At 46.7% G+C, this 24,666-nt stretch overlaps 1 protein-coding gene across 1 annotated transcript in view; it reads right to left on the bottom strand.

Moving 5' to 3' along the window:
- The window catches only part of csmd2 (CUB and Sushi multiple domains 2), a gene marked incomplete at both ends in the record, with an annotated part of 345,949 nt that overhangs the window by 87,586 nt on the left and 233,697 nt on the right, over positions 1–24,666 (bottom strand). Inside the window, 7 exons of the mRNA XM_083645747.1 lie at positions 4,305–4,418; positions 8,494–8,610; positions 9,577–9,771; positions 15,914–16,101; positions 16,681–16,819; positions 19,525–19,716; positions 20,236–20,438. Coding sequence (XP_083501873.1) covers positions 4,305–4,418; positions 8,494–8,610; positions 9,577–9,771; positions 15,914–16,101; positions 16,681–16,819; positions 19,525–19,716; positions 20,236–20,438 — 1,148 coding nt within the window. The remainder of the gene's footprint in view (positions 1–4,304; positions 4,419–8,493; positions 8,611–9,576; positions 9,772–15,913; positions 16,102–16,680; positions 16,820–19,524; positions 19,717–20,235; positions 20,439–24,666) is intronic.

The raw sequence follows: 24,666 nt of genomic DNA, 5'->3' as shown, positions 1-24,666 counted from the left end.
AAAAATACCTGGCAGGTGATTGGATGAACCATCTGTCTATCACAGGCTCGCTCTCGCTGGCATCACACCAAAGCCCGCCCACAGCTGCTTCACAGGAAGAACCACTGGTGGGAAACCAATAGATAGGAGCGCGGCAAGATGGATTTGTCGTGTGATCGTGATCTCATGATCTCGCGTGACTCCAGATGCCTCGCAAGGTTAGACAAGATCAGAGGCCCTCAGATCAGAGGCAAATCTGCGTTAAATCAGCGCTCGATTGCTATGTCTGAACTGTCCACAAATGTGACCGGGGAGCTCGCCGAGGAGTCACATAGGCCCAACAGATATCTAGCAGGCTAAATATCTGGTCGTGTCGGGAGAGCCATCAACGAGCTACAGCCAATGAGAGCGCAGAACACGGCAGGCAAGACGAGGCACACATGGCCGGGTGATAACAGCTGTCGTCTGCAGGAGCTCCCGGTCTAAAATAATATTTCAGAAACCTAACATTTAATTCCGTTTCCACTGGAGACTTGCCTCTGTCCTGCTTAGAACTAGGCTACAGTTTGTAGTTCTGCTGTGCTGCTCAACAGGAGGACAGCTGCTTTAGCTACTCCAAAGACGGAGACAGTATATGGGCCAGTCTACGGAGGTGGTGCATGTTGTCCCACAACTAAAAGCATATTTAAAAAGCATCTAGGTATGCAGATCTTAGATGTTTACTAAGATCATTCTATTATCTAGGCCAGGCATTCCCAACCTGTGGGCCGGCGCCCACTGTTGGGCCACGGAGGTATTGAAAGTGGGCCGAGCAGTGGGCAGCTTTCTTGTGTACAGCACCCGGGGACCAACTTCAAATGTTGTCGTCACTGGTCAGATGACGATCTTCTGCATGTTTTTAGGTGGGGGTGGGGGGGGGTGTCATATCGATGTTGTATGGAGGAACCCCAGCGGTGCACGGGGAAAACATGCAAACTCCACACAGAAAGGCCCTTTTGACGAGATAACCCCCCTGGGCATGGGCACTGAAGACCACACCCTCAGCGACCACAGCCTCCCAGGCGGGAATTGAACCCGGGACCTTCTAGCTGTGAGGCGACAGTGCTACCACTGCGCCACCGTATCATCAGAGCAAACTGTATATAATCCAGACAGTATGCAAACATAACACTTTATGATGCCTCTACTGTGGTGGAATACTCTTTGTTGACTGACACAGAACAAGATGCAGAGTGTGGGCATCTCTCTCTGTCTCGGCGTCTCTGTCTTCCTCTCAGTGTGCGGCTGACTGCTTCTCTGCAGTGGATCTCATTAGTCTGTGTGTGCTTGCTGTCACAGTGGAGTGGGAGGCGGACACACTTAACCCCGGAGGCAACATCTATGCGCGTGTGCGTGTGTCCCCGCGCGTGCACGGCTTTGCCTGTGTTGTTGTTGCGCCTGTGTACCGCCGTGTGCCCTCAAGCAAGCGCGGTGTCCTGAGAGAAAGTCCTATGGCGCGGTTGCTTAACGCCGTCATCACCGCCGTTACTCGAGTTCCGCCGCGGGGCCCCCGAGGCATGCTGGGTAGTTTATTAGACGAAGCCCTTGCTGCGTGCCGTCATGGCGACGGTGTTTCATAATTTGCCGCGCGGGGCGGGTACTCATCCGGACAGATCAAACAAGGTGTGTCAGCACGTAACTCATCAACCCTTTGGCCGCGTTCCAATTCCAAACGTCTATGCCCTTAACGTTATCCTCTATGAATGATTTATTCCTACAAGGGCAGATAACAACTTTGGGGACACGTTCAGTTAATGGCAGCTGCTTTTCAATGGCGCTCGTTGGCGCGGGCTGCTTCACGTTATCATGGCTGTCACAGTAGGTGCAGCAACTGCTCAGCGGGCATTTTGGAGCTATATCAGGGATTAACGCCGCAGCTGTTTACCCACAAAGCAAATGTGTTTAGAGTGAAAGAACAGGTTTAGGTAAAGTGGGCATTAGAAGAATTGGAGGGCATACTTTACAAATGAATGCATAGCATTTGTTCAGCGGTGTGGTAACAGTCTTAGTAATGAGAAGCATTATGTTAGCAAGAGAGGTGGTCAAAGTTGAATTAAAATTGACTTTCCAATCACACTTTAAATGAGGTCCAAGTGAGTAACAAACAGACTTGTTTGAAATCCATTTCGAAATTAGCATTTAGATAAGTCTCCTTGATTTCTTGATTCGGCCCCTTTTGTCCTGCTCCGTCCTCCCTCCTTTCCTCGTCTGTTATCACTGCTACCTTGTATCACTCCTTTATTCTGCTCTCTTGTCCCGCTCATCTGGTTCTGTCTGTCGCCGCTGCCTCTGTTAATTCACACTCATTACGTCGCCTGTTCAGACACACAGAGATTCATCTCAGCGGACATGACAGGCCGTGCTGAAAACAAGCTGCTGAACGCTATGGCGAGACAAGTTTGCCTTAATGCTTTTCAACATCAGCTTAATCACAGGCAGCCGACCGCCGCCGTGTGTTTTGACTACATAACTGTGATTTCACATGCTTGAATAATAACAACCTGCCATCCAGCAAAACACACATTACTCCACTGTGTATATATATATTTAGAATGCACTGTGCATAATGACAAACAGCTTGCATACTTAAGCTGTGTGGGTGCATTTCTTGCTGTGTGTGTAGGTGCGTGCACATGTGTGTGTGTGTGTGTGCGTGTGTGTGTGTGTGTGTGTGTGTGTGTGTGTGTGTGCGTGCATCATGAGTAACTCATGCTACTTTAGTATGCCTGTATGTGTCAGTGTGTGTGTGGGCTAAAGGTCTCTCTTCCCTTGCCAGTGAGTGTGTCAGTTCTGCTGTGCCATGCCTGGTTAGACAGCTCCCTGAACCTGCCGCTATATAGGAGCCTGCAGTTAATATAGCCCTCTGTTTATTGAGCTGTAAACTGGCTTTTCGGAAGCTGCTCTGGACACAGACCAAAGTAATCGTTTTGCTTGTGTCCAGCCACAGTGCTCGGCCAGGGTGAGACGGAGAGCTGCCCTCAACTCACACGGCTTCCCTCGCTCTCGCCCCCTCTTGACAACTTGAACGCCCTCCCACCCACACACACACACACACACACACACACACACACACACACACACACACCTACAGTACCACACTCAAGCTCTTTCTTATGTAGCCTGTCAAAAGTTCAACATCTAGCAATTCTGCCCATCCGCAATTTTTGCGACTCTTGCAAACGGAAAACTCACCTTCTCTCACTTTTCTGTTGACCAACCGTTTTCATACAGTACCTACTCTCTCTGTGTGTGTGTGTGTGTGTGTGTGTGTGTGTGTGTGTGTGTGTGTGAGAGAGAGAGTGTGTATGTGCCTATGTGTGTCCTTGTACATCTGTCCCTACACTTTGAACTCCTTGAATTTTCTATCTTGAACGCGAGTACATTTGAGCAAAACGAGGGTGATTATGGTTGGTCCAAACTTAGCAGCTATGAGTACCATTCATGAATGAAAACTGATCACAGAGGCTCCTCCCACTCTCTCCGTCCGGCTGTCCGAGCCATTGCAAGCTGTGCAGGGCTTCTGCGAGTCACCGAGCCCCCCCTTTATGACTTTGCGTATGTATATTTTGGAGTGTTTAGATGTATGTATATTTTGGAGTATGTATATTTTGGAGTGTTTAGATGTATGTATATTTTGGAGTGTTTAGATGTATGTATCTTTTGGAGTGTTTAGATGTATGTATATTTTGGAGTGTTTAGATGTATGTATCTTTTGGAGTGTTTAGATGTATGTATATTTTGGAGTGTTTAGATGTATGTATATTTTGGAGTGTTTAGATGTATGTATATTTTGGAGTGTTTAGATGTACCGTATGTATCTTTTGGAGTGTTTAGATGTATGCAGCACATGGATGCAGATGTATAATGCATGTGTCTTAGTGAGCCTGTCTGCTGTTATGTGGCCCCGGTGACTCTTAAGTTGCTGTTGTCTCTGTTGAGTCGTGTTCTGCAGCTCTCAGGAGTCCTCCTACGGCCACGGCACTTCTGCCCGTGTCAGCACTTTGCCTCGCACTTTAACTGGAGCTCTATGAAGGGGATGTGGCTAAGACAGCATCTTTTAGGCCCCTGCATCATTTAGGTGGCCTGTCATGTTCCAAACAACAAACGGCTGGGAGACGAGGACAGTTAAATCAATGTTGCTCCTTTGGTACACGCTGTTACTGCATATGAAACACAAGTGGTACGAGCATGTCGTACAGCTCCCCTGGCGCTTCATACCTGTTGAAATGTTCCCCTGTAACGCCTATGCAAATGTGTACATGTGAAAGGCGTGTGTGAGCGAGTACCTGTGTGAGCTCCAGAGAGCGAGCTGAGGACACGGGAGTGCTGCGTCGGTCCGTCGTAGACCTCCACCACGTCGTTCAGAGCCGTCTGGAAGAAGGCGAACTGGCTGAACACCACTGAAGAAGACAGAGAGAGAAAAAAGACACGGTCACAGGTCAGGGATGGGCAACTAGCCCCCGTCCTCGAGCAAAAAATCTAATCTAATCAAAATAGGGGAGTTAATGGGAAACAGAGGGGTCAAAGTGGCCCCTTGACCTCTCACCTCAAGATATCTGAATGAGAATGGCTTCTATGGGTACCCACAAGTCTCCCCTTTACAGCTAAGGCAGCACTTTTCGATAGGGTAGCCCAACCCCTACTAAATGCATTTGAATATAAAAAATAATAATGTTGGTATAATAAACTTTGATTACCTGTATATATTTAGTTTTTACATCAAATTAGTAGCTACAATTGGGTAATTGAGTCATGGGGTGACAGGATCCCACTGGTGGGGGTGCATGGTCGCCAGCTGGCCCTCTGGTAGTGAAGACAACATGTTTGTGCCCGTCAAAGCTGCCCATCCCTGCATTAGAGGAAATGATGAGTGCAGCTGAAATTAGCCACTGCATCCTTTCCCTCGCTTTCCCCTTGACAACTGCAATCATAGATCTATTGAAGCCATATTGAAAACCCGTACGTACGCCCTTGTTGCCATATTATCGGCATGCAAAAGAATATTACAGTCCATTTCAATCTAAATGTCGACTTTAAAGCATGGGGGATAATACGGGGATATGGCAACACATGATGACTTGTCATTAGTTGAAAGGCTTTGGCAATGACAGCCAATCTGGTGTGCAATGTGCAAAGAGAGCCTATTCAGCCCTTTCAGCTCCAATATCTGTCTGATTTACGCGTACGGAATATTACAGGTGATAGAGAGGGAGAGAGAGAGCAGAGTGAGAGAGAGAGAGAGAGGGGGAGAGGGAGAGAGAGAGAGAGAGAGAGAGAGGGGGAGAGGGAGGGAGAGATGGAGAGGGAGGGAGAAAGAGAGGGCAGAGTGAGAGAGAGGGAGGAGGAACATTGTCTTCTCCATTAGGTGTAATGGCAGGGCCCTATCTGCTGACTTATCCTTGTTCGGCCATGACTCAGCAAACTGCTCCATCTGCGTCTCCTGCTCATCTTCAGCGCTCCCCTCCTCCTCCCCCTCCTCCACCCCCCTGCTCCTTCTCTCTTTCTTGGTGCTCAGGGAGCCGGCGGACACCCCGGCACCCACCGTGCTCCTCTCCATTCAGGAAAAGAGCGGCGCACGCGCGTGCGTCAGCCTAATGGGAACCGGCGGGAAACCAGGCGAAAGGGTTTGTGGTTCCGCACGATAAAGTGCGCTGCCTCGGGCCCCCGCTGTCATTTGCCAAGAAAATGCAAATGCAGGGTTTTAATTATTTCCATTTGCTCTCGCACGCTTTGACTTGCCGGAGTGGAATACGCTGCCGTCGGGCTCCAGGGGGGATGGCTGCTCTGTAATTTGGGGATGGTGCCGGAACTCCGAACGGGCGAACATGACCTCCGCGTTTTTAAAAGATCAGGGTGAAGTACCCCAAGGTGTATCCCGTGCTTCAAATGAACAATGACGGGAGCTGAGCTTTGCCTTAGAACAGGGAGCTGAGCTTTCCCTTAGAGAGGCACACTGTTGATACCTCATTAGAGAGAGAGCGGGAAGAAAAAAGAGGGATGAGACAGACACACACACACACACACACACACACACACACACACACACACACACAGAATGAGTCATAGAGAGAGGACCCTGGGAGACAGTGCAGGCAGTGTGGGTAAGTGAGTGTACAGTACCATATGTTTGTGCATCTGTATTTGCATGTGTGAGGTGAGGTGTGCCACACTTCTGTACCCTTTTAGCTTTCCCAATATTTGCTGCCCCTAGAATATCAGAGATCCCATATTGGAAGGACGCTGCACACTGACCTTTAAGATGGAAATGCCAAAAAGTAGTGGAATGCCAGGAACTCCCAGACAGCAATTATTTGCTGTTGTGTCTGAATGTGCGTGCGTGCGTGTGTGTGTGTGTGTGTGTGTGTGTGTGTGTGTGTTTGTTATGGCAGACAGACGTGTAAGATAGTGATACAATTTCTGCACCAAAGTAACAGCAGGGTGTGTGAATGTGTGTGTCTGTGTGTGTAATGGCAGGGTGTGGGAATGTGTGTGTCTGTGTGTGTAACGGCAGGGTGTGTGAATGTGTGTGTCTGTGTGTGTAACGGCAGGGTGTGGGAATGTGTGTGTCTGTGTGTAATGGCAGGGTGTGTGAATGTGTGTGTCTGTGTGTGTAACGGCAGGGTGTGGGAATGTGTGTGTCTGTGTGTAATGGCAGGGTGTGTGAATGTGTGTGTCTGTGTGTGTAACGGCAGGGTGTGGGAATGTGTGTGTCTGTGTGTGTAACAGCAGGGTGTGTGAATGTGTGTGTCTGTGTGTGTAACGGCAGGGTGTGGGAATGTGTGTGTCTGTGTGTGTAACGGCAGGGTGTGTGAATGTGTGTGTCTGTGTGTGTAACGGCAGGGTGTGGGAATGTGTGTGTCTGTGTGTGTAACGGCAGGGTGTGGGAATGTGTGTGTCTGTGTGTGTAACGGCAGGGTGTGGGAATGTGTGTGTCTGTGTGTGTAACGGCAGGGTGTGGGAATGTGTGTGTCTGTGTGTGTAATGGCAGGGTGTGGGAATGTGTGTGTCTGTGTGTAATGGCAGGGTGTGTGAATGTGTGTGTCTGTGTGTGTAACGGCAGGGTGTGGGAATGTGTGTGTCTGTGTGTGTAACGGCAGGGTGTGGGAATGTGTGTGTCTGTGTGTGTAATGGCAGGGTGTGGGAATGTGTGTGTCTGTGTGTAATGGCAGGGTGTGTGAATGTGTGTGTCTGTGTGTGTAACGGCAGGGTGTGGGAATGTGTGTGTCTGTGTGTAATGGCAGGGTGTGTGAATGTGTGTGTCTGTGTGTGTAACGGCAGGGTGTGTGAATGTGTGTGTCTGTGTGTCTAACGGCAGGGTGTGTGGATGTGTGTGTCTGTGTGTGTAACGGCAGGGTGTGTGAATGTGTGTGTGTGTGTGTGTGTGTGTGTGTAATGGCAGGGTCTGTGAATGTGTGTTTCTGTGTGTGTAACGGCAGGGTGTGTGAATGTGTGTGTCTGTGTGTAACTGCAGGGTGTGTGAATGTGTGTGTGTGTGTGTGTGTGTGTGTAATGGCAGGGTGTGTGAATGTGTGTGTGTGTGTGTGTGTGTGTGTGTGTGTGTAATGGCAGGGTGTGTGAATGTGTGTGTCTGTGTGTGTAATGGCAGGGTGTGTGAATGTGTGTGTGTGTGTGTGTGTGTGTGTGTAATGGCAGGGTGTGTGAATGTGTGTGTCTGTGTGTGTAATGGCAGGGTGTGTGAATGTGTGTGTGTGTGTGTGTGTGTGTGTGTGTGTGTGTGTGTGTGTAATGGCAGGGTGTGTGAATGTGTGTGTCTGTGTGTGTAATGGCAGGGTGTGTGAATGTGTGTGTCTGTGTGTGTAATGGCAAGGTGTGTGAATGTGTGTGTCTGTGTGTGTAATGGCAGGGTGTGTGAATGTGTGTCTGTGTGTGTGTGTAATGGCAAGGTGTGTGAATGTGTGTGTCTGTGTGTGTAATGGCAGGGTCTGTGAATGCCACCTTGAGGTATAAGACTTATTCTACAGCGATGCGCTTGAGCCTTGTACAAGTTTTGTACCAAGATGTTTTCTCCTACGCACCTGTCACTACGAATATTCAGGTATGAAAAATACCACTTATTTTTCTCCGTTCTTTCGGTGTTCCCTTTCATTTCCATACTGAACAACTATGTGAAATACCGTGAGACACTTGAGCATAGTTTGACTCTGATAAAGATGGCATTTGAGCTTCAATGAAAGACACACAAAGCGTGCACGTCTGTCTTCGCTTCCTTTGCCGAGAGACGCTGATCTGTACCTGAAGACAGCATATTTCAACCCAATTTTCATTCTGTGTAAGGAAGATTACAACCTCCCCCAAACACACACATGCACGACGCTGCCTTGAGACATGAACAAATAAGAGACAAAAAAAATACAAATGATCTACCTATCTATCTCCATCTGTCTGTCTGTCTGTCTTTCCATCCATCCACCCACGTGTTTAAGTTACTGCTATGCTGTGCTTTTTCAGCCTTACCATAGTCCTTGGGCACGACCACAGAGTATAGACAGGTCCGTGCGCTGCTGTAGTTGCCAGGGTAACCGGGAGACAAGGCCACTCCCTCCAAACTTGAGTACTGCCCACCACACAGAGCTGTGTGAGAGAGAGAGAGACAGTGAGATAAAGAGAGAGATGAGAACACACATGAAGAGACAAGCAAAAGGATAGGATGAGGGGAGAGAGCGGAGGAATAAAGCCAGTAGCGTAAGGTTCCCATTCTCTCCTTTTCCTCCCTCCCCTCTCCATCCCCTCTGTTCCTCCTTCTCCATCCCCTCTGTTCCGTCACTCCTAAATTACTTTTCTTGTCTGATTGGGCTTCGGGTGGGAGATGTCCCTGGTGTTTGCCACGGCGAAATTGCAATGTTTTCCAAGTGTCCCTCTGGGTTAGGCTGGGAGAGATGAGGCCCGAGAATCTCCTCTCCTGCATAAAGCCCCCTAAAACCCAGCCGTGCGCGTGCACACGTCTCCGTGCGCGCGCTCATCCTTGTCTAAGTCTATGTATGTGAACGTGTACGGCTTGTCCGTTTTGTTGTCGGTTTGCGTCAGCACGTATACGCCCTCCGCGTCCTCCGCACGTCTACGCGAGTGTGGCAGCAGGCTGTGTTTGTGTTAGCGTGTATTCCAGATGACATGTAACCGAGGCTGCGCCGCGTGAGAGACAGACTCTCTGGCACCACGCGGGAGCTTTAACCAGCTTTACAGGCTAATATACACAGCAAGCATCGGGCCCCGGCATGTGCACGTCAACGGCACAGCTGGGATAATACAGGTTTCACCTTGAGTGAGTGTGGAGGAGGCGGAGCTGCGCAGATATGCACACACACACAAAAAAAGAAAAGAAAAAGAACAACAGCCATCTTTGAACTGCAGATTAAATTATAGCGGTAAAAATAGAATGAAAGCTACACACGTACACGTGTACGCACGTTAGCTAAACCCACACAATCCCACAAATAGAAAGCGTGGGGCGAAGCCGCGCATATTCACGTGTGATGAATGCACGGGCACGGATCTGTTGTGTTGCTGCGCTAACAATCGTCTCCAGATGTCAGTGTTTACCAATGCAGATGGGTTTGGCTTTGTTCCAGCTGGGCTTGCTGTCTCCCCCCATGATGCACGTGAGGGTGGGGTCTCCCTCCAGCGTGTAGCCGCTGTCGCAGTGGTAGGTGACGGCGGAGCCCAGCTTGAGGTCGGCGCCCGCCCGCGTGCCGTTGCGCACCAGGCCCGGCTCGAAGCACGACTCCCTGGGGTTTTCTGTGGAGAGAAGGTAACAGGGTGGAAAATCCACGTCGGATAGGAGTGCATGTCGGTATTCCGTAAAATGGATTTTTGTCTCAAGTCGCTGAGGCGACGCCTGAATAGCACTTGTTTTCTGCCTTATGTTGCTGATGTTCACAGATTCACAGAGAACATGCAACACACTGTGATGTTTTGTTAGGGTGCTTTGATTTGATCCTTTCTTCCCACCACTCCTCCTTCCGAGTGAATATATCTCCCTGACTGCCACTTCTCTCCGCGCCCCGTGACAGTGCCCTCTCATCTGGAGCTGCTGGAGGTATGTATGGCCGTGCAGGCAGACAGGCAGCTGATTGAGAGTGGCACTGCGCTGGCCCAAGGTCTGCTGACGGCACACAAACGCGCCTCACACATTGCTTTGCCGTGCAGTCAACTCGAGAAGACAATGCACATACGCAAGCTATCTTTCGTTTACTCTCTCACATGCACTGACACACACACACGGGCACAGACACACACACAGAGTATCTAACCACATATCAATCACCATCCTCGACCACTGTAATTGCTCTTAGGTAGAAAATGTGCATAAGAGAGGAGGAGGCCTGTCAATTTGGCAGTCTTCACAGCCCCAATCAATTTAGCTCAATCTTAAACACAACACACATGCCCTGTCTGATCTAGCACGGCCGCAAACCTCAACTTTCAACATGTGCCTAAGGTAAGTAAAAAAAAAAAGGGACTGGAGAAAGTTAAAGGAGCATTATCCCGGAGCCTGCCAGGGGGCATCGGAAAATATATATATTTTTGAATACATGGCCACCACAGAGTTATTAAAGCATGTAGCATACTGTAGATGTAAATAGATATAGTAGGTAAAATGGGTATGATAGGTAACGTGTGGGATGAAGCTTGGGGTTTGGGTAAAGCGTAGGCACAGTTGCAGATTGTTCGCTTTAGTAAGTCGTGCACGAGCTTTACTCAATCGTGGCCATGCATTAAACATAAATCTGATGTCAGCTGGCAGGCTCCATACATTTCTACACATCCATACATCAAATTAATTGTGACAAATTTATACAATTACTGCAAATGAGACCATGGTGGAGATGATTGATGGCCTCTATCTCACGCTCATGTTGTTACTGTATCTCGCTCATGTTGCTACTGTATCTCAACATTTTGCATTTCCCATCAACCTTGATGCTTCCTGTCACAAAGAGGATGCTACCCCCCCCCTGCGTTTGTTTTCAATTCATCTTTACTTAAGAGGACAAACTTGGTATTTCGTCCACGGACGTTTCACTTGTTCCACCATCTGCTGTTGAGAGAAACATTGTGATGGAAGAACAACACCCTTTTCCTGTTTCCTGTCATAACACAATATCCGCATTTGACATCAATCAATCCAGGAGATTTCCCACAAGATCTGACCAGGGGCACACAATGTAAGATGCAGGATAGTGGCTGGTAGAAGTTGCTAATCTTCTCACTGATGGTTTCATTTGTTTAACCTTTATAGTAATGATACCAATGTCAAAAAATAACAGAGTGATGATCTAATACAATAATTTTTTTATCAAGTTTTTTCAGATTTTTATCCCACTTTCTCCCCAATTGTACTTGGCTAATTCCCCGTGCTGCCCCGTCATTGCTCCACCCCCTCTGCCAATCTGGGAAGAGACGTAGACTAGCACCTGCTTCCCCCGATACATGAGCCACTACTTTTCGCCTGACATCGAGGAGTTTCACCGGTAGGACGTAGAGCGTGGGAGGATCGCACAATTCCCCCCAAGTAACCCTCCCCCCGAACAGGCGCCCGCGATCTGAGCAGAGGAGAGGAGTTGCTACTGCAGCGACCAGGACACATACCCCACCCGCAGACATGGCCAATTGTGACTGCACAGCAACGTCTGACCCAGCCGGAAGTACCTGTGCTGGGAATTGAACCCGGGTCTTAGCGGGGGTAGGCGGGTGCTGCTTTCACTTCTACAGTACACTACCCAGACACCCCGGTGGTGATGATTTATTGATGTGAAAATGCTACATTGTAGCACCTTTAGCAGATGTCCAGTTTCTACACGGCGGCTGTTTTGGACTCTCTAAAACCCTCGCAGGAGGCCTGTTGACCAGACAGGAGGCTGCCCTTCACGGCTGAACAGAATGCGAGGGGCAGACATGTGGTCCCGTCCCTCCCACAGGCCCCCCCCTCTTCCAGGCAGGTCAGCCCTTTAGCTGCCTAAGCTCTCCCTCGCCTCCTCTTCCATTAGACTAGCAGACCTGGCAGAGGACAGCGGAGGCGTGATGGATGGAGCTGGCACCATGTCCGCACCGGCCCTGGACACAAGCTGGTGAGAAGGTCGGTGGCCACAGTGAAGTTGGCCGCTTTAACACGCCTTGCCCTGGGATATTTCCGAGGTGTGTGAGAAAACTGGCGAGAGGCATTATCGGTTTCTGCAGCTCCCCTAAGGAGTTTAAGTGATGTGATTTGATGCGAACGATGCGTCTTCAAGTGGCTGAAGGCACTGGGTTAGACAGATGTGCGGGCGTGACTGTGCTCACATGTGTGTGTGCTTGCGTCTTCTTTTTTGACGTGTGTACAGTATTTCTGCGTGCGTCCAGGTCCGTGTCTGTATCTTTTGTGTGTTATTTACATGTGGCTCTGACTTGAGAAGTTTTGGCCCACACATTACCCGACAGTGCCTAGTCAGACATGGCCAGCGAGCGAGCCAGAGAGAGAGAGAGAGGGAGAGGGAGAGAGAGAGAGAGAGAGAGAGAGAGAGAGAGAGAGACGTAACGATCGCTGGGTAAAGAGGATGACAGCGCCTCAGGCAAGATTTTCGTAATGCAATTTTCAGCGGCAGGCTGACCAAATAGTAGCCGGGGCCAGCTCGTCAAGCTTGCCGTTTCCTCACTAAACAGAGCCCCGCCCACGGCCAAATACGCCTTAGTGCCGTGTTGTTTGTCTGGAAAATGAGGGAAGTAATTTATGTATTATTTGGTTATGGTTCATTAGTGTGGAGAATTGGAAGTGGGGATAGGGGGGTTTTGCTGAGCCACATACTGGGTCCATCTGCTCTACCAGATTGGCCATACAATATCACACACTGTACCCACACGCTGCAGTCAACACTGAGGAGTGAATTAAGGGGTAGGCTCTGTAAGAACGTGTTACCCAAAACCCAGTCTTTCCACTCCATTTATGTCCAATTTGCAAATGAACTGTGGGGTCATATCCCATAGGCTGGTACTGTAGACTTGTGAAATGAACTGTGGGGTCATATCCCATAGGCAGGTACTGTAGACTTGTGAAATGAACTGCAGGGTCATATCCCATAGGCAGGTACTGTAGACTTGTGAAATGAACTGTGGGGTCATATCCCATAGGCAGGTACTGTAGACTTGTGAAATGAACTGCAGGGTCATATCCCATAGGTAAATGGTAAATGGTAAATGGCCTGCATTTATATAGCGCTTTTATCCAAAGCGCTTTAGAGTCAGTAGGTACATTCACCCATTCACACACCGATCGGGAGCAATTTGGGGTTCAGTGTCTTGCCGAAGGACACTTCGACATGCAGATTGGAGGAGCCGGGAATCGAACCACTGACCTCTTTTATCCAAAGCGATTAGTGACAACCCGCTCTACCTCCTGAGCTACAGCCGCCCCATAGGCAGGTACTGTAGACTTGTGAAATGAACTGTGGGGTCATATCCCATAGGCAGGTACTGTAGAGTCGTTTATATAGAAGAGTCGCGACATCTCCATTCACTCCCAATGGACCAGTTTTTTACTCTCAAGAGTTCCAGGAAGTAAGGTCCTGGATTAAGCAGCACTGTCGAGTTGCAGCAAAATGGACAGGTTGTGTTGTACTTTGAAAGTGTTTTTTTTTAATCAAATTGTACATTATCAGCTTTATTTTAGCATTCAAAAGTAGCACGAGACCCCTTCCTGGCTGTTCATTGGCTAATGAGTCACACATTTTGGTCCTCCGCTGACAGCACTCTCTCTCTAGAGGACACTACTGTAGACGCAGGCCCGCGGGAAGTAGGGGTGCTGCAGGTGCTGCAGCACCCCCTAGATTTTTTCCAAAAAAAAAAAAAAAATTTTTTTTTTTTTTTTTTTTACAAATGTAATTAAAAATATTTTGCAGTGCACTATGTTCCTTTCTTGTTTAAGAATGTTTCGGGAAATGAAAATGTAGCCTATTTAAATATAATTATCAACAATAACAATCAAGGAAGTTACATGCTTGTAGGCTAGAGAAGAAGAAGAAGAGCGCATGCACGCACATGTTGTGTTGAACCAACCAACAACCAATACGAATTGTTTAATCTGGCAATAAAGAAATGTGAACTTGACATGCTATTTTAATAGCCTACTCAAAAATGCACCTCCCACTATACAGCAAAGAGAGGAGTCAATGTTTCTTGATATATGCCATTCAGATCAGAATAATTAGTCTAGTCATTAAGTTTGCTGATAATATTTCTATCATGTTAAGTCTGTGTCATGTTAACTGGTGTATTCAGAGCAAATAGGGAGATATAGAGCATTATCATCATGCTATATATCTCCCTCTTTGCTCTGAATGAGTGAGAAAAGGAGAAAATACTGAATAATTACATCACAACAGTATCCTAATGTTGATTTAAAATGAGATATTCCTCTAAATATGGCAAAAAAATGTAAAAAAAAACGCCCAAATTTTTTTCGGCGGGGCCCTAGCGGGCCCCACCGAGAGTCCCTTCCTCCCAGCACCCCCTGCTTAAAATGACTTCCAGCGGCCCTGTGTAGACGTGTGAAATGAACTGCAGGGTCATATCCCACAGGCAGGTACTGTAGACTTGTGAAATGGGTTGAATTGCTTATATAGATCTAATCCTTCCCCGTCTGCACGCCAGGCGAGGAACAGAGAGCTCGGGGTCAATCCGGAATTGGTTAAACGTCTGATACCTTAAAGAGCTCTAATTGAGGCTGGGAGATTTAGGGAGATTTAGCACTGTTCTCTGAAGCAAAGCCCTTAACGAAGCGGCCCTGTCTAATTCAGGGCTTGTTCGGCGTCTGGATATTTGTTAGCAGAAGGCTTTAACACATCCTGCGACACGACGGGGCACCAAAGCGTTCCCCCTGCTGTAGGGCTGAGACGCAAGCGAAGCAAATGCAAAAAACAACTGGTCCTCTTTCGCAACACGTCTTTGATCATCCCCCGCGTCACGCGTGCAGTGCCGTGGCACCTCGCGTGTGAGCAGATAATTCCGGGCCCTCCACACAGCGTGTGGCGGTCAGCACAGCTTAGACGCGACAACAAAAGGCACTGTCTCTAATTTATGAGGAGCCTTTTCGCGTGGCAGCGAGGCATTGATCAAACGGAGCTTAAGCACACATGCTGTCGGCTTTTCATTTTCATAATTCTTTTTTAGTCGGCCGCTCGAGGAGGTGCAGATCGATAATTATGCCCAGACAGAGCGCGGCGCTAACGGGAGGGTGGTGATCGGGAGCAGAAGAGGGCCCATTCTTTCTCCCAGGCAATTTTCACACTGCTAATCTCACTCACTTGTGCACTTGGAGACGAGAGAAAGTTAAAAAAGAAACACAATGTACAAGGTCGATAAGTAGCGGAGGACAAATCCATTCCGACTCTGCCAGAGTGAGATTTTCAAAACATGAATTATCTGACTCGAGCTGTGGGGATAAAAGATCACACGTTTAAAATCTGCAGAGCTTTGTTCACAATTTTTAAGAAACTAGAGCTAGACAAATCTGACACACAGTCCTGGTCGCTGCACTAGCGCCTCCTCTGGGCGGTCGGGGCGCCTGCTCGGTGACGGAAGGGAGCTGGTGGGAATAGTGTGATCCTCCCGTGTGCTACATCCTGCAGGTGAAGCCCCTCGCTGCCAGGTGAAAAAGAAGCGGCTGGCAACTGCCGTGTCGGAGGAAGCATGGTGCTAGTCTACGGCTCTCCCCAGATCGGCAGAGGGGGTGGGGCAGCGACCGGAGCAGCAGGGGGAAATTGGCCAAGTACAATTGGGGAGAAAATGGGGGGAAATCAGAAAAACAACAACTGACACACCAGATCAACATTTACATTTGCTTGATCATTTCGTCAAACAAGTGAAACATAGTGCAAGTCGTCCCTCCCATCAAAAGCGTGCACACCTGTGTACTGCAGCACAAATCCGTTGCTGCTGAGGGAGGCGTCACTGCGGAAAGCCAGGAAGAGCGTGTTGGAGCTGCTCTCGATGCGCTCTGGAACATCTGTGCCGTAGAAACTACCCAGCAAGGGGCTGAGGGAGTCCGGCCCATCGTAGATGTGGAGGAAGTCGTAACTGGGCTCCAAGCTGAACCTGGACACAGGGGTGCAAGGGATACTGCATTAGAAAGACTGCGGTTTAGATGGGCAGAACTTAGTGACAACAAAACACATCTCATTAGAATAGTTTGAAAACAAATAAATGCACTTCTTATTATGGAGTAATAATAACATGATTAAAGGGGCTGCCTTTTGAATGCTAATATTGTTTTCCAAGTTGTGTTTTGCTGCCAATTAGAATTGGTGCAATTTTGATTGTCTTATTTGTGTGTGTTGTTTTGTTTTATTTATTACATTTAGAGGTGAAATGTTCTCATAATCCACTTGGGGATTATTGTTATTGTTTTTATCTCACCCACTCTTTTTTCTTCTTCTGTGTTTATAATTACTGGATTTTATCACAGTTTTCATCACTTCACTTGTGTCTAAACTAAACTCAACCTAGTATTGGCTTCCAGACAATTGGAAAGCGAAGCAGATAGAGACTGAGAACTGAGGTTTAACTAAATTAAACTAAACTAAACTAGGAAGGATCAAGCATTGTCATGGATTTCAAGCATACTGTATCCAAACATCCACTATATCTTGCAGTCTATATATCATTAGAGCTTACTGGTTGAAGTTGAGAGCGATGACATAGTCTGGTGTGACCATCACTGTCCAGTCACACTCCCTGCCATGTGGGTATGGCTCAGGATACTCTGGAGACAGAATCAACCCACTGGGACCAGTCAGGTTCCCTCCACACGGAGCTACCGGGACACATGGATTGAAAACACAATTAGCAGTAATAAATCCTCTAGTAAACAATGTGAGAACCAGGCCTGGTTCTACAGGGGTGCAAGAGCATCTATTGCACCCTCAATTGAAATTGAAGATACTGGTATCATATGAAACTAGACCTAAGGCATTGGTATCAACCATGTCATTCTACCTAAATATTTTGGCAAGGGAAAAACTGACATGGCCATTTTCAAAGGGGTCCCCTTGACCTTTCACCTCAAGATATCTAAAAACCATGCTTTTTTTTGCATGCCAAATACATTATCTTTGCCTATTCTATTTGAATATTTATGCATACTGGGGTCCCTAAACAGTCTTGGAATTGCATAAATTGGGTATGACTGGAAAGCTGAGACTCTGTGGATTCAAAGAGCCCAATTGTATTCGCTTTACTTTACTTTATTGATATTTGGCAGACGCCTTTATCCAAAGCGACATACAACCAGGTTATAACAGTACAGCAATAAGAAAAAATAAATAAAAGTTTTAAACAAAGAAATGTATGAACAGCAATTAAATTAAAACACATTTACAGACAATAGAGGTGTGGATAAGAATAATAGGAGGATAGCAAGACAGAAAAGAGAAGAGATAAAAGTGCATGAGAATCAAAGTGCATAGGAGCTAGAGAGGGTTTACAGGGGGGCAACATGAAGTCTGAAAAGATGGGTTTTTAACTGTTTTTTGAAAATGGGTAGTGATTTGGCCGTTCTTATTGAAGAGGGGAGCTCGTTCCACCATTTTGGTGCAAGATGGGGAAAAAGTCGTGATCGGGAGCTGTTAAACCACGTAGGGGGGGAGGGGCAAGGCGTCCTGAGCTAGTGGAGGGTCGGAGTGAGCGGTGAGGGATCTGGAAACTGACCATGGGTTGTAGGTATGGTGGGGCTGTGTGGTGAACTGCTGTGTAGGCCAGAACTGACCATTCACGTGATGTTAGTCCCCATAGCAGCCAATAGCATTTATTTGTAGTGAGATCATTTTTCAAAACTTGACCTCATCTGTTCATCGGAGACCACGCTCGGGAGCCGTAACACCTACACTATTTCTCATTGATGTTGCCACCCGCACTGTCACTACTAGTGCCCCCCCACCCCCCACCCCCCTAAATCCAGATGCACCCCAAGTCATTTTCTTCTGGAACCGAGCCTGCTGAGAAGCCCAATTTTGCAGCTACTGCACAGTATATTTATCCAAAATTGAGTTACCACACTGCAGAACAAACAAACAAAAAGTATGATTTAATCGTGTGCCGAGTCTTAATATCGTCTTTTTTTAATCAAGTGAAAAACACACTTGTTTTCAATGCAAATCAACTTATTTCCAATGCAAATTGAGTGTTATTTTCTTCATATTAGTTGTGGACCCCAGGAAGAATATGGTAATGGCTAGTGGGGATCCTAAATAAACAATTAGTAAACTCATCTGCATTATCCTCTATCATTTCATTTATTGACATTTTTGTAGAAAATGTGTTTGTAGAAAATGTATGAAAACAACTGCAATGGATATAAGGGGAACAGTCCCCAACTGGCAGAACTATTAACTTGTTTTAAGGAAAACATGATTTTAAGAATGACTAATAAGACTATTTCTGGGTTGGATATTTTTCACAGAACATTTTACTCTCTTCTCGTACAGCTTAATTGAGACGCAGCTACTGTAATGTCTGTTGACACTGGCTTGCCAGGTTCTCACCTGTAACTCTCGGCAAACTGGCATGCCCATAGCTTCTGTGTTTCCAGAAAAAGCTATCAATCTAATTAAGCTGAGCACTGATTAAACAAGGCAGCTAATTACAGCATCTTAATTGCCATTGTTAATTACTTCAGGTTGTTTTTAGAGCCCCAAGTTAGTGCAATTATATCTCTATGAAACAAGGACTGTATAAAAAAGAGTGGAGGTCTGACGGAGAGGTCTGTGTTGTTATTGAGAAGCAGGCTAATCAGATCTCTGTGTCTCCTGCAGTGACTTCAGGAGATGTCTGGGGAACAAGGCAATTGGGTTTGCCACTTAAGATTCACGGCAGGAGTCTGTCAAGTAATTGTGTCAGGGACGATCTGTATTGGCTACCTTTTATACAAAAGTCAGTTAAACAACACAGCTTAGCCGGTTGTTGTATTACAGTAAACGGGCAAGTTATATACTGCATGGCGCAAGATATGCCTCAACAGATGACCTTTTTTTCCCTATACTGTGCTATACTACTTTATAAACATGACCACATTAAGCTTAGCATACATTTCAAAAGTACATTTCCTTGAGTAAATGGGTGGACTAGCTGAGATTAAGTGTGTGTGTGTGTGTGTGTGGGGGGGGGGGGGGGGGGGGGGCTGGGGGGTGACGACAAAGTTAATTTTATGGGGAGAGAGGAGTATGAAGTGTTTCAAAAGAAAAAGAGGAAAAAAGAAAAACTATATCCGTGGACCATGCATCTCTAAGTCTGGAGTATAACGGTAGCAAACACCAACTCCAAAGCTGCAGTGAACAACCTTACTACTACTACTACTAACAATATCATCATAATGAAATAGTGGGGCTAGCATGTGTGTTGTAATGATTCAGCAGCAGTAGTTATGTTATGTGACAACAGTCTGTCCTTGTTACGATGACAGTCCAATACAGTCCAGTCCAGTTACTGATGGTGCAGACTACTGCAGGAACTGACGGTTTGTACCTGAGCAGGTAGGAGGGTCTGGCTGCCAGAAGAAGCGACTGTTGATCTCAGTGCAGGTGATCTTGTTTGCCCCCTGCAGGACATAGCCAGGATCGCACTGGAACACCACATGGTCCCCGGGGTCCTTGCTGTCCCCGCCGCGTGTCCCGTTGGTGGGCATGCCCGGGTCGTTGCAGGAGGTGGCCGTGGAGACTGGAGGGACAAGGTAAGTGTCCACCGGTAAAAGGACAATGACAATTGACCTCAATTACAGTGACTAAGGACTGTATTTTCATAGCTCATAAGTCAATCTCAATGAGTGCTCAAAAGTACGGATGAGTGACTACACCATTATCTGTATCTGTACTGCACACTGTTTCAATTATATTATCTGTATCTATAGCTGTACTCGGAGGGGGTGTGGTTTAAATTGAAAGGGGGTGGGGTTTAGACTGAAAATGGGTTTGGCTTTATGTCACTAAAAGGTTCAAAGTGTGGCAAAAAAAAGTATTGAATGAAGTACTCTATTTGGATCAGTATCACTTTAAGGGTACTGGTACTGGTACTGGTATGGTCCTTTTTTTTTTAAAGATACCATACTCATAAAAAGTACATTATCTGTACCGGATACATCTTTCATAGAGTATTCGGTTCAACCCCACTGAAAAGCTGCTCTCTCTCTCTGCACCCAATTACCACCCAGCCACCCCTCCACTCCACCGCGCCCCTCACCGGAGAACTGCAGAGCGAAGCCCTGCTTGCTGGTGAAGAAGTCGGTGGTGAACTGCAGGCTGACGGTGTTGAAGGTGCTGTGGGCGTCGGGCGGCACTTGGGAGCCGCTCAGCTCCCTCAGCAGGACCCCTCCCTCCTGGGGCCCGTCCCAGATGCGCAGCATGTCGTGGACCTCCTCCGTATGGAAAACCAGGAAGTGCAGACTGACGGGGACAAAGACAAAATACTTTAGAAGCTAGACTATGACAGTTGATAGTTAAAAAGTTAGTTAATGTCTTCCGCTCTGCAAATGTAGCTGTGCCCATGAGCTCTCCCCCTACAATTCTGCCTCACAGAAAGCACCAACCGACCTGTACAGACCTGAAACAAAGTCGTTTTTCCTCAAAGAACTTCTCAGTGCAAAAAGGTGCACCTTAACCCAGGCTGCTACTAATACTTGTACTGTAATGCCGCTTGGGTGTCATCTGGTCCAAAAAATAAGAAGAAAGAAATTAGATGTTTGTAGATGATGCAGCACAAGGCCATATCTTACAACTTTTCCATTAACACCATCCATTGTGAGCGATATTTCACAATGAAATAGGAGGTATCAGACAAGGTGGTGTAGAAACGATGCCTCTTCCTCCCCTCCCAATGTTAGAGCTCAGGGTTCATACCAGGCTAGGTGGAGACTTTAGCTTTTCACACTTGGCAAATATTTATTGTGAGAGTGAGACTGCAAATCATTATGACAATACAGGTCGGTGAAAAGGATAAGTGAAGGCTTCGAGCTGAATAGATCTCACAATTTCTAAAAAGTAAAAAAGCACAGAGCCAGAGCGTAGGAGATGAAATAAAATGCAATGGATCTTTCTAAGAAGGAAGGAGAATAAGCTTGTCACAAGATGAAAGGAGAGAATAAGAATATAGAAAAGGGCAAAACACTTAAGAGTGTTAAGGGCAAGTATAAAGGAAGAGGAGAGGGATGCTGAAGAGACAAAACACTCCATGGATGATCCACACAATGTCAGTCAAGCAGACACATCTGCTGCACTGTTTAATAGTTTCAGTCTAGACATCAGAAAGATGACGCTGTCAAAGTATCTATACTTCACTGGCTTAGACAGCTGTCAGCCAGCTGGTGGTCCACTGGATGTCAAGTACATGTAGTGCGTGTGTGCGTGCTTGCATGTGTGTGAACGTGTGTGTGTGTGTGAATGTGTGTACCGCACGCATGTGCGTGTTTGGACAAGCTGGCTGAGCCTAAAAGGGACAAAATGCGGTATTTTACAACAGATGGGAAACCATAGTTAATTAATTGGGGCCTATTGTTGGCACCGGCCACTCTATATAAAGGCAGCATCTGTCATAAGCAGACTGCAGGTTACCCATTTAGAGACATAAACAATATTCGCACCAGCTTTGCCCTGCGGCCATGTCTCGAATAGTTATTAAAAATGAGATAAGCATGCACTGCCCCGTTTCTCATTTAGCTTGCGATTTGATTATGACACTCTGAACTAAGAAACAAACAAACGCATTGTCGTCATTCCCTTTCTTTTCTAAATGAAAGCATGAATCAGAGGGGCACAGGGGGTATATGCATAATAAAGGCTTAATGATTTGTCTGACTGATGGAGGCTTTGTAGCAGTGCAGTTTTGGTTGACTTATCTCGGTACCAGTCTCAGCAACATGGATGTTTTTGAGGGATCATCTTTGCTCTCCAGATGTATAGCAGCAACAGAAAACAGTGTCTCTGATGTCGTTTCCAATGCTCTGTTGGGCTGAGGCCTTGGCTGGCGTACGTCCACGACGACGCTGTTCAAAGCATTGGGTGACCACATGTGCTCACTGGGTAGCGCCATGCCATCCTGAATGATGCCGGAGCCAAAACGAGCAATGCCTCATGGGATAAAAATGCTCACTCAGAAGCACTATTTAGTAGAATAAGTGCATTGATTCAGTCAGGAAACAGCAGGGCACATCAGGGCAGAAACTCCACAACTTGGAGTTTTCTGCAAATTCAGCGTGCCTTGTATGACATCGTATGCCCACAGACGCGTCACTTGTCCCGGTATCTTGGCTTTTAGATTCACAGAGGAACAAACGCACTTGTGGTGAAAACCACATGATGAGGAAAAACTAGTACAGACAAGACAAGTACATTTGGTACATTTGGTAGAAAGGCTTCTCTTCTGTAATTACTCACCTGAGTGGTAAGAATAGAGGGCCTGGCGGTTCATATGTAAATATCTAGCAGACAGGTGGATCATTCAAGTTATGGGTCAATGGTTACTCTTGTAACCATTCTCTTTGCTCTTGCTGGTAGGAGATTCAAGGTTCCCAAGAGCAGGCTGAACCGTTACACTACCGTAATTTCTGCCTATGTCCGTTAAGCTTCTAAACAGTGGCATGTAATGCAGATGCCGGCCATGAGGGTTGTGCAATACGTGGCCATTGTCAGTAGGTGAGTATGTGTATAGGCAAACTGTTCGTGTGTACTGTATTGTTTGTGTAAACGGTGTATGGAAGCCATGTGCTTTTTCACAATGTTTTTCTACTATTGTATGCAGTATGTATGATCGTATCTTCTGTGTAACTGCAGGACAAATTTACATATACATACACCATTTATATTTGTTTAGAATCTATTGAAAAAAGAGAACAAATGAGCAAAGTTTGGAAAACAGCACACGGTTGCTGTGCAAGGCTAACAGGTTGACCTTACACATGTTTATGTATTGCAGACTTTTACATTAAGTAGATTTCGTTTTCTATTGATCATCTCTCTCTCTCTCTCCCTCCATATTGACAGTATCTCTGTTTGTAGAAGGCTTTTTACTAAACTAACACAAGAGGAATATGCACATATTTGCCCAATCCTCCCTTCATGTAGTCTCTGGTGTGGGAAGATATAAAGAGTGCCACTCCCATACATCAAAAGCCTCAAGCACAGCATGTTCTGGTGGAAATTGCACCTCTTTATATACTTTTAGTATCCTTATCCCTTTACACACACACACACACACACACACACGCACACGCAGCCTTGAGCTACAGCTGATGCTGAGGAGAAACAGCAACCCATGATACAGTATGTCGGCTTTAGCAACAAGTTCGCACAGTTTCTGCATAATTGGTGTCAGACCACGACTCCCATCCTGTGTGATGTGCGAGCAGCAGCCAGAGGCTACTCAGCACTGTGCTGTATGTGTGTGGATACTGTACATAACCTATTTGACAAGTCACGCCAAAATGCTTGTGAGAACTGCATAAACAAACATATGCAGACAGGAGAGTATACACATTCACACAGATGTGCACTAATATACATGTATTATTCAGGCGTATGTGGCGCATGCACGTGTGCTGCGCATGCCTTAGACGCAGACGTAGGGACGCAGAATAAAGGCTCGTTTATACTCCGTTTTCATATGAAAATAAATCATCACTGCCCACATACTTCCATGCATCTTCCACGTTCGTATCATGTTAAGCAATACATCCACCAGTGGGCAGTAGAGAGTACGGACAGAAGGCTCTGTCCATCTCCGTCTTTAACATAGAGTATAATTGGGCCTTTAGGTGTTTTCGGATCAAACAGTTCGGGGGGACCCCGAGAAGAACTGCCCATTGGGGAGCTCCCCCGAAATCTACATACCTTCAAGGTCATTTTCTTTTTTGCATTTGCACCGCCAATAGGCCCTTTTCACAGCAACCGTTTTGAGGTGGTGAAGCAGGAAGTAAAGCAGGTGTAACCAATAACTTTACTGAGGGCCTTGGCTGAACACCTCAATGGAAGGGAACCATCATTAATGGTATTGGTTAAACCTGCTTTACCACATCAAAATGGTTGCTGTCAAATGGGTCTATACTGTATAGGAACGCTGAAATGCCGTAAGCCAGCCAGTGGTTAGCATGCTAACCGCTACCAGTAGGTTTGCAGCCAATCAAGTGAGCGTTCACGGGGGATTGATACTACGTTGGCTACCAATTAGCTAGTTAACATGATGATGTTACCGCCTCGCCTCGGGGCATTTCTAGAAGATTGACCAATCAACGTACACTTACGTCTGGACTAGCTCAAATGCTAATCCCATCCACAGTGTGAACCCTCTGCTCACAGTGCTCTTGCTAATATCTTTGCTCACTGGAGCACAGACTCTGTCATCTGAAGCTCAAGGAATAGGCGTGATATCATTGCAAATTCGAAAAGAATAAGATGTCACTAATACATGTGTGCTGTCATGGAGAAAAAACTAAATATTCTGAATAGCAGAGCAAGCTAAAGCTGTTTATTTCTCCTAGTCTGTCTCCAGACAGGAAGAGAACTAATGGGTATTTGCTTACATCACACTGCCAATATGAGGAACACACACCTATGTGTTTTGCTTTGTGGCACACGGAAGCAAACCCCAAACTTCAGTCCATTTAGAGAAGGAAGATTGTGA

Source organism: Poromitra crassiceps (genome assembly GCF_964638095.1).
Source record: "Poromitra crassiceps genome assembly, chromosome: 11".
NCBI classification, from domain to species: Eukaryota; Metazoa; Chordata; class Actinopteri; order Beryciformes; family Melamphaidae; genus Poromitra; species Poromitra crassiceps.
Note: the sequence above shows the minus strand (reverse complement) of the source record. Positions and strands in the feature narration are given on the sequence as shown.